Below are 11,857 nucleotides of genomic sequence, written 5' to 3'. Positions count from 1 at the left end.
TATAGTTTTATCGACTATCTGTTGACTGTTTTCAAAATTTATTTTCACACAGTTCTTTTTAAAACGTTAATACAACTTTAACGCTTAAAAGGCACTTCTTATATAATTGCACTGCAATTTTGCAATTCTTTTTTTGTACAAATTATGTAAGTATAGTTTTTGTTGTACAATGTTTCGAAAACTAGAAATATTGGCAGTTGTTTGAAATAGTTTTAATCATTCAATCCTAAAGAAATGGAAAGTGCATTAAAAGAATAATTTCCATTATTTGGTTTTGATTTAATATTTTCTTGTATTCGAAACACTGTTCTTCATGTGTTGTAAAAATCGTGGCGCATTATACAAACCGCCACGCCTGTGATCGCTATTTAAAGCCATCATGTTTGAAGGCATTATATGGCACATACAACTCTCGCAAACCGACGTCTGCACGCGCATGATGATGAACTGCTGCTGAGATTGAGCGACCGGTTGAAACAGTTCCTGTAGAAGTTGATACATTGGCATTGATTTGCTGCCAGCGTGACACAAAACGATCCACCGCATTTCGTGGTAGTAGATTAAAATCACCGCTACTGTTAGCTGAAGAACCTACATTGGAGTTCGATAAACTTTGTGTTCTTGTACCCGCGCCTGTACTGGATGTTGTACTATTTCGACGCTGATGTTGAGCGCTGATGCCTTTTGCATGGAGGGAAGGCAATATAATGGCATTTCGATTGTTGAAAAAATTATTGCTCACACGGTTAGCAATTAGCGGTTTTTGCCACACAGTTTGATGATGACCCGTAAAAATTGTAGCCCTTGGTGTATGTCCAATTGATAAATTATTTTCCGGCTGTCTTATTATAGCTGCGGATTTAGCGTAAGGTGCTTTCACTTGAGTCAATTGCACAAAGCTTTTATTCGAGGCCAAATCTCGAAAACGGCGTTTACTTTCCAATACATTTAGAATTGGAGGCATACGAAAATGGTGTTGCGTGTCAAAAGGCGTGTTTTCGTGAAGCAGTCCAGGCGGTTGCAAAATAGATTGAGGCTTACTCGTTGATATTTTACGTAATCGCAATGAACTAGATGTACCACTGTGCTCACGATCTGTTGAAGTCTGTTGTGGTATTACTTTAATTGAATCATTTCTATGTTTTGGACGTATTGCTGTTATACGCAATAAAGCCATTTTGGCTGAGAGCCTGTCTGCGTATGATTTACTTATGGCCCTTTTCCTTCCTAAAAACGGACCTTCTAATGTTTCGATCCGTCGTGCTCCAGTAGTAGTGGGCGTAGCCAGCTCATCATACCTGTCTTCATCATCAGAACTGTTCAAACTCAAATGTGAAATTATGTCATCATCAATATTTTTTGTTAAACTGTTATTTGCTTGTGAATTATCAATGATTTTTTCTACGATTTCATGTGCTTTTTTTTGTTCTAATAACTGTGGAAATTTCGTCTGCCATTCTATAATCTCGTTACGCAAATCTGGTTCGACTGGCAGTGTCTCCTCACCAGATAGCATACGCTCAACTTGTTCCCAATCTAATTGATTTTGTTTTATGGCATCGTCAGCCCATGGTATTGATCCTATTGAACTGCGATCAAGGCTGCTGGATGAATAAGGAACATCTTGTAGGAACTCGGAATCGTCTTCGTTGTCTTCGTTAGTTTCGTCATTATTATTATTGTTAGACACTGATATTGGTATATTTTCCTCGTGAAGATCGTTGGATACCATTTCGGGAAAATTATAAAAACGTTTTTTAGGCATTGCTTCAAAAAAAGTAAAATTCAAAGGATATCAAAAGTAATTACAAATCTACGGAAGTAAATTTATTAAAATCGATGTCACAAACAAACCCTAAAAAATGATGAGCAAAACGTGAATGAAAAGGACGTTGACACAAATGTAAACAAACTAACTAGAAGAACAAGCACTAATATCCTTTCAGAGTAGTCGCTACTAAACCAATTTGTTAGAACGTTTTTATAACTTTACGATAAAAGCTTCACATTGAACAATGTAGAAATTATGGTATTTGTTTTAATTCAAATCTTTAATTCTATAACCTTTTGAAATATAGCAAAAAATGTTAATGAAATTATAAGTAAATATATTTATTTATGTAAAGAAATATAGAACGTTTAATTGTTTAGGGTATATAATAATTATTCCCAATTTTGTTTTTTCCCGAGTTCTTAACTTTGCACGGCAGCACCGTCTGCGCCGGCTGGCGGTAATTTCAGAATGTCAAACGAACGTCAAACCATTTTGTTCTTCATATCGTACATCTGAGGTAAAATATAATATCCAACGAAAAAGGACTTTAATCTTTAAGAGATTCTCCTGGATGGCGGAATTATAGTGACATAGTGTCTAGAATGTTTTACGAATGCTAAGTTCGCAAAACACATATATCGCGCAGTGCCAAAAGAATATACTTGTGGATAATGTGGCACGAGGCTCGCAAGCAAGAACGCCGCATACGCGGTATGATTGTAGACTATCGCAAACGTGCGGAGCGTCGACAGGATTTTTACGAAAAAATTGTGAGTGACGAAAGTGTATGAGAAACTGTGATAATTTATAATACAGTCAAATTAATATCATTTATTTCAAATTATTATATACGCAGCAAGCGGACCCTACTCAGTTCATTCAAGTACATGGGCGTCGGTGTAAAATTCATCTCGACCCAGCAACAGCTGCCGCGGGAGATGGAGCCGCCATCATGCAAGTCATATTTCGGAAATATCCGTTTTTTATTTGTCTTACATTTTTATATTAAATATTTATGATTTATTAAAATAGAAAAATAAGATTATAATTATATACTCGGCATTTGTATTTTATAGTGTGCCTTGGCAAGGCCAACAGGATAATCTAATCGATCGCTTCGACGTGCGTGCACATTTAGATTACATTCCGGCGATACCAAAAGTAAATGAACCTGAGAATTCTGAAACCTCCGTAGAGGAACGTCAATGCAATTATGAAAGATATCGTATTTTGGCCCAGAATGATTTTCTAAACGTAACGGAAGATAAATTCCTACATCAACTGTACTTAGAAGAGCAATTTGGTGCAAATGCTCAATTGGAAGCTATGGAACGAAGTTCCAATAAAAAGAAACCATCGAAGAGTGGTGTGAGCATCGGTTATATTTATGAAGAGGGTGTCGCATCAACAACATCTGGTAGCCATCCTTTTCATTCTTCAACTCAAGAAAAATCAAGTGGGAAATCTGAAAAAGGGTCTGATTCAGAGTCCGACTCAGATATGGATATGGATGTTTCTATTGACATCTCAAAACTAGACACTTCACAAGCACATGAGTTAAATGCTTGTGGTCGTAATTATGGCATGGTTAGCAATGACTTTTATTCCTATCTAACAAAAGATGCAGATGAGGCCGAAGCCCTGCGTATTGCACGTGAAGAAGAACAAGAAAAGATGCTATTAAGTGGACGGAAGTCTCGTAGGGAGCGCAGAGCACAAAAAGAACGTCGTATTGCATGTCGTCCATTTAGTCCACCAAGCTATGCGGCGAAAGAAGACATTGGTGCGAAAAAAGATAAAGACGAGGAGAGTGAATCACGTTCACCATCACCTGATCCCAATGCTGGGAAAATTACATACATAACATCTTTCGGAGGAGAAGATGAGTTACAGCCACATTCGAAAATTTCAATTAGTATTGGACGTACTCCTCAAACTCTTGGGGAATCCTGCGCTGGTGTGTCAGCAGCTACAGGTGCGTTAACACCGCAAATTACCTATGCACAAAAGGTGAAGGAGAATTTGGAAAAGCTCAAACAGTTAAATGAAAGTACAAAACGTTCATCAGCTATGGGTAAAACCAGTAAAACAAGCCGTTCGCGTAGCCGATCGAGGAAGCGTTCACGCAGTCGAAGTCGTCGTCGAAGTAAAAGACGTAGCAGGGAACGCCGACGACGACCGTACTCGCGTTCACGATCCCGTTCGCGCTTGCGAAGTCAAAGTCGTAACAGACGTCATCGACATAGAAGGTCACGGTCCATTTCCTATGAACGTTCAAGACGCAAACGACGCTCCAGACACTCAAGTACTAGATCCGATTCGTGTTCCAGATCACGTTCACAATCACGTAGTGGTCACGTTGGAATACATAAACGACGTTATAGATCAACTAGCAGCTGTTCACATCGCTCCAGGCGACGCAGTAGTCGCTCCGCTTCAAGCGGCAGCCGGCATTCAGAGCGCAAACGCAAACAAAACTCAAAATATAGAAAGTCACCAATAATGGACCGTCGTCGTCCGCGTACACGAACGCGTTCCAGATCTCACACGAAAACGTTGCCTCCCAATGCCAGCAGTGCTAGCTCATCACAAAATTTGTCTAAAGGAAAATTGGTTATCCAACCCGTAATTAGTACATCGGAAGTGGCGGCATCAAGCGCTCCCTTTGCCACGGCGGCTATGCCTATGGTTAGTTATCCGTTATCAACGCGTATAAGTGTCATGTCCACCGCAGTAGCCGCGGCAGCTAAAGAACCGCCGCCACCACCACCACCAGTCGAGGTCGTTAAGGGGTCAAGCACTCAATCAACAACAGCTTCCGACAGTGCAGTGGCAATAAATTTATTGCCGCAAGTGGTGGAACCGCCACCACCACCGCTTAAGCGTTATTATGGACGCAAACGTGGAGATGACTCATCGGACTCGGACAGCGACTCCGCCTCAGACACGAACGCAGTTGATAAAGACAATGTAAAACTTCATGCAACAATCAGCGGCGATGGAAATGACAGTGACGAACGCATGGATGTGGATACTACGTAAGTTATGCGCACAAGGAATGCATCTATGGTAAAGTTGACCACATTTTATTCATGTTTTTTTCATATATATATAATTACGCGTCTGTATGCGGAACGTTTTATGTATAAGTTGAAAGAAAATTTGCCGATTTTTTTTTGTCACATATTTCTCTATGCATTTTGTAAGTTCCTTTAATAGCAAAATGCAATTAAAAAACATTAAATTCATATTTGGTTGAGCTGTCATTATAATAATATAAATATTTTGATTGCAATTCACTTTCACATGTTTCTTTCTATTTTGTTTGTTATTTTAGCTCTGAACGTTCCAACCCTTTGCCATCATCATCAACGTCAACCACTGGTAAACAAATAGGCAAATATTGCACTACTGCTCCGGCGAAAATCAATCCAAGTTTTTCTAATGCTACCGAAACCAAAGTCAGTAAGAACCACCAAAAAATATTTGAATTTCTGCAACACAAAATCGAGAAATGCCGGAATAATAACAAAATTATAAAGACTCATGGACAAGGGGATAGGGTGTTAACTTACCAAATTTTATAAAAATGGACAGTGATATGCTATTGAATTGTTGACCTTTAATTGACTTTGATGACATTTTATTTATAGACGATAGCAATCACTGTGGTATCAAGTGGTGTTATAAAGTAAATTTCAAACTATTAAATATATATTTTTTTCTTAATGCACCACTTTACCGTTTGCTTGTAATTATATACATAAACTTCTTTTTGACATTCTTAGCTTGTGAAAAGTCTTTGTTGAAGAAAGGACATTGACCTCATCTAGAATTTATAATTTATATGTAGTTTTAATAATTTGAAAACTGGTTGTGCTTTTGTTAACCATTTGAAGTGATTCCTTACAGACACCGTCAACATCTTCATCAGCGCCACAGGGCAGCAGCAGTCGTTTGAATTTGCGCGAACGACTGAAACGCAAAATGCAAAATTTGCTCAACAAGCAATGTAAGTACTAAACTTGTACAAACAATTGATTTTTTTTGTTCGTAATACTGATCTAGCGAAGATATCATTAAATGCTATTCAACTTTTCTTTCTCACCACTCATTGCTATCTGTGCGCCTGTTTATGTGTGTGTGTGTGTGTGAATATAGACAAAGCGGATAAACGAGCTGAAATCGAGAAATGGCAACGTGAACGACAATTGCAACAAGAACGTGAGGATGAGATGCGAGAAATGGCACTGAAACTAAGACGGAGGTAAATTATTTTATGCAAACGTCCATTCTAAACGTGTTTTTCCACATTCCTGGCACATCTATCTATACACAATCTATTTTTTTTTTTTTTTTTTTGTTCACAATTCTTTACAGACAACGTGAGCTTCGCCATCGCTATGGTACGCCATCAAGCGGTAAGGACTCAGATAGTGATGCTTCGGGTGCTGCAAAATCCTCACATCAGCCATCACAACGACGCAGCAAATCGGTAAGCAGCGGGCCTACAATAGTTCCTGTAACGGAAAAACTATCGACACAAAGTCATCCGCACGCTGCAGATCGTGGGAAAGATGCACAACCGCATGACCAATACCATTCGTCAACGTTACATGTTCAGGCTAGAACTATACAACGTAGTAAAAGTCGAGAAGAGCGATTGCATCGGTCGCGCAGTCGCAGTCAGTCCTATTATCAGCTGCAACGGGCGGCTGCAACTGAACGACGCTCACGTTCACGTTCGCGTAATGGTCGTAGCGCTTCGAGGCGCCGACGCCGCAGTGCTTCACGTTCACGCTGGCAACGTGATACCAGTCGTGAACGTGCGTCGCGTCATCATCGTACACAACGTTATGATGAACGCGATCGTGAACGTGAGCGGGATAAGGATAGGGAGCGGGGCAGACATTCACGTTCAAGAAATGAGCCGCGCTCACGTGAAAGCTATCGTGATCGTGATAGAGATAGGGAAAGGGATCGTTGTAGAGATCGGGAACGCGATCGTGATAGAGGAGACAGAGATCGGGAAAGGGAAAAGGATAGGGACAAAGATCGACATCAGCGCGATGTGCCGAGTAGCAGGCAAGAAGCTGTCACCAGCAGTGGTAACAATACTAATAGTAGTAATAGGAACCGTATTGTCATATCGGCGCCGCCGAAACTAAAGAAGCTGGTTGATTACTAAACTAAGCACTGAAGAGACAGCAACAGCTTCCGTTTGTGGAAATTGTCTCGGTTTCTTTTGTTGACTATTTTTTTTTTTATACAAATAAGGGTTGAACTATTTAAATAACATAACTTCATTAATTATTTGAAGAGTTGATTCATAATAAAGATCAATTGTTGGTACAGTAGTTTAGCCGTTTGTTTTACTTTATACCTTAAAGAGGGTATATATTATGTTTGCGAGAACTAAAGAAGGCATAAAATATATATATAAATTATCAGCATATCAAGTTTAAGTAATGTAAGTCTGTCTGTTCGTAAATACGCGAATTAGTCCCTAAGTTTTTGAGATATCGATTTTAAACTTTTTGTTTTCTCCCCAACAAGCAAGAACCATTGATATCGGAAAACATAGCGTATAGCTGCCATACTAGCTGAACGATCAAGATCTTAGATTGAAAACTGTTGTCCTTGTTTAGAAATCTTTTTTATTTGACGAGTTATTTTCATGAAATTTGGCATGAATTATTGTCCATATGAATCAGTTCGCACTACTGTAGCATATAGCTGCCATACAGTCTGACCTATCGAAATCAAGTTCTTGTTTAGAATATTTCGTATTTGTGAACGGTATTAAAGCTTCGGTTCCACCGAAGTTAACGTTCTTTTTTTTTAACATGTCATTTCCGCCAAAGAGGTGAAAAGTAAATATGTTTGTATGTTCCCAACTTGCCAAGTACAATATATAGGCCCCGGCGTTTTGCCGTCAAGATCCCGCTGAGCATACAAGTAGCTTTGCTTTTTACATTAGGAAATGAAATAAATTTTAACTCTTGAAAGTGTTTTTATAAATTTGAAGTTATTCTTATATTCCATAAGCAAAATTTTAAGTGTCCCAAAAGTTGAAAAACATTCAAAAAAATATTCAAAACACGAAAGCAAACCTTTAGCGGAGCAAACGATAAACCACAAAACGAGCATCACGTAATTTTTTTAGTTTATGGAAAGCGGTTTCCATTCTACACAGCACAAGCTAGAGGATCAGCATATCGAGTCAGGTGAAGGGGAATATTTAAGCAGCAACGCTATCGATCAACACACGGCACAGAATAGTTCGCAACGTTTGATTCCGCTGACCCCACAAGTGGTTAATGCTATGATGGATTTTAACGGCTCCCGATCAAGCACTAGCGTCTCGGAAAAAAACTTCTACAACACATTCTCGATAACTTGTTTGGTGCGCGAAGAAGTACAAAATATTTTGCAAGAACTATGCGTTACCGATCAGTTTATACGCAAAGAAGAGATCGACGCACTTATAGAACGTTGCCTGCGTGAGAAAGTGCAAATCGAGAGCAAAAGCCAAACGGTTAGTGCAGAATCTTTGCCGGAAGAAAATCAAGAAATTGAAGTCACTGTCGAAATGCTAAATGAGACGGACAAGAATAAGTTGATCGTCGAAAATTTCCAAATACTCGAACAACGTATTACCAATTTGGAAGAACGTATTTCTACGGTATTGCAAACGGTGCCGAAATTACGTCACTTGCAGGCGAAGAAATTCAAAATCAATACAGAAGTCATACGTGAGGAATTGCGCAATGTTATGCAAAGAATGGTGATCGATGATGCTACAAAGACAGTAACGACCAACGAAGCAAAGAACACGTCGGAGAGTGATGTCAATGAAAAGAGCACTTTAGAAACGATAAGTGATGACAAAACCATCGCAACGATTTCGGAAAACAAAGTGAATCCCTATGATGACATGTACTACGCTGAGCGAGAAAATGTTATGAATATACTGAATTATAAAAAATCTAAAGCCACCATGGAACTAAATCGCAGACCATATTTAAGTCCACATATAAAACCGATCATCCGAGAATTGGGGAATATCAAATTTAAACCCAAACAAAAGGCGGCATTTATCACAGAGTAAAATGGCTATATACATATGTATATACAGTGAAGTTTCGATGATGCATTACATAAATCAAATTAAGTCGAATTTCTATTATATTAAAAACAAATCTTAGTTTATTGCCAAACAGTTATGTGGAAAGCGAAATATAAAAAATGCAAACCGTAAAAGATTTAAATGAAATGTGTCCATGCATGTTTTGTATATGTATATGTATGAATGTGTCTACGTGTAAAAAATAGTTTATGAGTATTTGACTACATTGTAACATCATTTAGTACGGTATCGCTTATATCGAATAAATTATCATCATCGGCAATTATATGTGTCGGCATTTGCCGAACCTTGGTTTGAGCACATTTCGGGGTATTAATCATATTTTGATCGTTTTCTCCATTTAATTTTACGTTTCTTGTATTCTCTGTCACGAGCACGCATCTGGAAGACAACTCTAACACTTGCACAGCGGCCACACGCTCCTCAGTGTTCTATAAGTATATACGTTTAAAGGGGATGTTAGAATATGACATATGTAGTTGCTTATCTATTTCATTTAAAAATTTCAAATGTTAAATATATTTTTTTTTTAAATAAATTAAATATGTGTGGCTTACGTCAACGAAAGTTGTATTTTCCTGCATTGTGATGTCGTTCAATTTGAGTCTTGGCGTGTCAGTGAATTCAGCTGGCGTCGGCACGAGTGCATCTAGTCGCCCAGAAGGACTTGTGCTCATATTGGTGATATTCATTGAATCTCCTTGGACTTTCTGCACTGCTGAAAGTCGTCTAGTGTATAATACTTTTGCTTTTGTCCCTCCACCACTCCCACTACTACTGCTTATAGCTTCGAGTATTTGCGTGCGTGCGATACGTGTCCGCTCATTAGAATTAAAAGGGGTGTAGGGCGAAGCATTAGCATGTTGTCCACTAAGATGTTGAATACTATTCACAAGGTCTGCTGAGCGCTCGACGCTTATATTTAAGTTATTAGATTGGAATGTTTTTTCTGTTAAAATAACTGGTTCAGACTGCAAATCCTTATGAAATATATTTTGACGTTCTCGCCAACTAGTACTCAGTAAAGCTTTGGAGGTAGACGTATTATTTTGGGTTTTTTGATGTTTTGCACGCAAGCTGCCCTTATGAATAGTGCGCAGAAGCTGTGTAGAATCAATAATGCGCGACTTGTTCATTGTGTTATTCAAATCGATCGAAGTGTCTTTAATAGTTTGTTTTCTTACAGAGCGGGGCAATACTGCGAATTTGTGATGTATTTATTATAAAAAAATTTATTTGATTTAAAATCTGCAAATACCTGAAACATTACCACTTAATGAATCGGTGGCAATTTTAGCTTGTATATCTGCAAAAAGTGGTAAGCGCATACTATCTAAACGGCCTGTGTTAAGCGCTTCCAGTTTGATTGGTGGCGTGCAAACATACTTCATCATTAGCGAGTTGCAATCATCGCTAATATGTCCTGGTGTTTGCTTGCGATGATTTGAACGTTTTTTCATTTGTGTGTTCAGCGATAATTGAAAATCTGTGACTTGCATTTCTATTTGTTGAAATTCAGTTTTGAGTGCGGTTAACTCTGCTTGGACAAATTCCCCAGAAGTTCTAGTTTGTTCCACCTCACTGAAAGCATTTTCTAATATGGGATGGATTAAGTTAAACGCAATTATGAGCTCGTTTAACTTGATATCATCTAAGGCATTCACACTGGGATGTAAAAATGCTTCTGAAAATATTAATTATTGAAATATATGAAATTTTTAATAGAAAACACTCAACAAACTGAAAAACGTACCTGGCTGTTCCGTATTTTCGGCCGGCAATGCGTCAGTAATCTTTTGAAGAGCATGCCGCACTCGACCTTTATCATATTTCATTTCTGCCTCTTTCAATTGAAATTTATCTATTCGTTCTTTTAGTTCGGCAAGTGGTTCTTCCAATTTACGAACCATGGCAGTTCCCTTAACAAATTTCTCTTGAAACACATCTCGGTTTGATTTTTCAAATAGTTCAATAAATTGACCGTTGCATAGTTCACTTTTACTGCTACCCGTTTCTTGTGCAAGCGTATTAAAAATTTTCTCCAGTTGTTGAGTTTTTCCGCGTAATTGCACTATTTGTTCATCTACATTGCTTATATAGGCTGAGGCATAATCCTTGAAAAATGAATTTTGTTTTCGCATACGCTTTAGATTTAGATCAGCTACATGTCCAGCTTCCACATCAGCGCCTAGTAGTTTTTCTCGAAAGCGTATCTGCTCTTGCACAACGAATGCTACCAAATCCAAAACAAATATGATGAATTTCTTACCTCCAGGCATTACAACTAAGTATGATTTAATATCCCCCCATTGTAGTTTGTATTTCTCATTTAGGTGTTTCAAATATTCAACAGTGCTTGTGCGGAAATTCGCCTCTGAACGTTTATCTGTGATAGGCCAATAGAAGCGCTTTTTGAACTCAGTAGGATCCAATAAACAAAACAAATAATGCATTACATGAAAAAATGCCTGAGCATTTGGTTTAATGAACATTTCTTCGTTAAGACATTTTCGCAGTTCATCTGTTTGCGGATGCAATAGGCCCAGCCCGCGCAGTTTTTTATACAACTTTTCACTGAGTTCTCGTTCTTCTGCACGCTGCACAGCAATTATTGTGCGATCCATGATATTAAACAGGTGATCTACACATTAAAATTGCAGCTTAAAACAATAGTTTGTGGAAATAATGACAATATTTCGTTTAATACATTGGAGGATATTACTTTTCGCTATGACACATATGAAAACTGATGGCATTTTCAAATTGGAATCAGAGAACGTACATTTATATTATTATACGTTCTCTGTTGAAATTGACCTACAATTAGTTCACAACGCAGTTATCACTATTGTGAACATAAGGAGCTAAGAAGAAATCGTAAAAATTAACCAGAGAATCGTAAAAACGTTTATTGTTTTTAAATGAAAGTAGTA

The 11,857-nt window shown here is 38.2% G+C and overlaps 4 protein-coding genes and 1 long non-coding RNA gene across 5 annotated transcripts; 2 read left to right on the top strand and 3 right to left on the bottom strand.

The window, feature by feature from the left end:
- Nucleotides 1-3: 3 nt before the first annotated feature.
- LOC108970197 lies at nt 4-1,991 on the bottom strand. The gene has a single exon (XM_018935446.1). The coding sequence runs from the start codon at nt 1,763-1,765 to the stop codon at nt 365-367; it is 1,401 nt and encodes a 466-aa protein (XP_018790991.1). The 5' UTR covers nt 1,766-1,991; the 3' UTR covers nt 4-364.
- Nucleotides 1,992-2,195: 204 nt separating this feature from the next.
- Nucleotides 2,196-7,131, top strand: LOC108970217 (CLK4-associating serine/arginine rich protein). The gene is made up of 7 exons (XM_018935488.1): nt 2,196-2,544; nt 2,631-2,728; nt 2,851-4,812; nt 5,112-5,235; nt 5,687-5,786; nt 5,936-6,041; nt 6,155-7,131. Exons 1-7 carry the CDS (start codon nt 2,446-2,448, stop codon nt 6,960-6,962), a joined length of 3,297 nt encoding a protein of 1,098 aa, XP_018791033.1. The 5' UTR covers nt 2,196-2,445; the 3' UTR covers nt 6,963-7,131.
- On the bottom strand, nt 5,177-5,756 carry LOC108970218. The gene is made up of 3 exons (XR_001993460.1): nt 5,665-5,756; nt 5,350-5,603; nt 5,177-5,268 (listed from the first exon to the last, which is right to left on the bottom strand). It is a non-coding gene; the product is annotated as an uncharacterized LOC108970218 (long non-coding RNA).
- Nucleotides 7,132-7,775: 644 nt separating the features above from the next.
- LOC108970205 lies at nt 7,776-9,045 on the top strand. Its single transcript, XM_018935465.1, has one exon. The coding sequence runs from the start codon at nt 7,944-7,946 to the stop codon at nt 8,883-8,885; it is 942 nt and encodes a 313-aa protein (XP_018791010.1). The 5' UTR covers nt 7,776-7,943; the 3' UTR covers nt 8,886-9,045.
- Nucleotides 8,961-11,813, bottom strand: LOC108970203. The gene is made up of 4 exons (XM_018935460.1): nt 10,678-11,813; nt 10,183-10,608; nt 9,482-10,122; nt 8,961-9,355 (listed from the first exon to the last, which is right to left on the bottom strand). Exons 1-4 carry the CDS (start codon nt 11,546-11,548, stop codon nt 9,125-9,127), a joined length of 2,169 nt encoding a protein of 722 aa, XP_018791005.1. The 5' UTR covers nt 11,549-11,813; the 3' UTR covers nt 8,961-9,124.
- Nucleotides 11,814-11,857: the final 44 nt, after the last annotated feature.

The sequence above is a fragment of the Bactrocera latifrons genome, unplaced genomic scaffold (assembly GCF_001853355.1).
Source record: "Bactrocera latifrons isolate USDA-ARS-PBARC rearing strain unplaced genomic scaffold, ASM185335v1 scaffold_29, whole genome shotgun sequence".
In the NCBI taxonomy this organism is placed as follows: Eukaryota; Metazoa; Arthropoda; class Insecta; order Diptera; family Tephritidae; genus Bactrocera; species Bactrocera latifrons.
The sequence above is the reverse complement of the archived record's forward strand: the minus strand, read 5'-3'. Positions and strand labels throughout refer to the sequence as shown.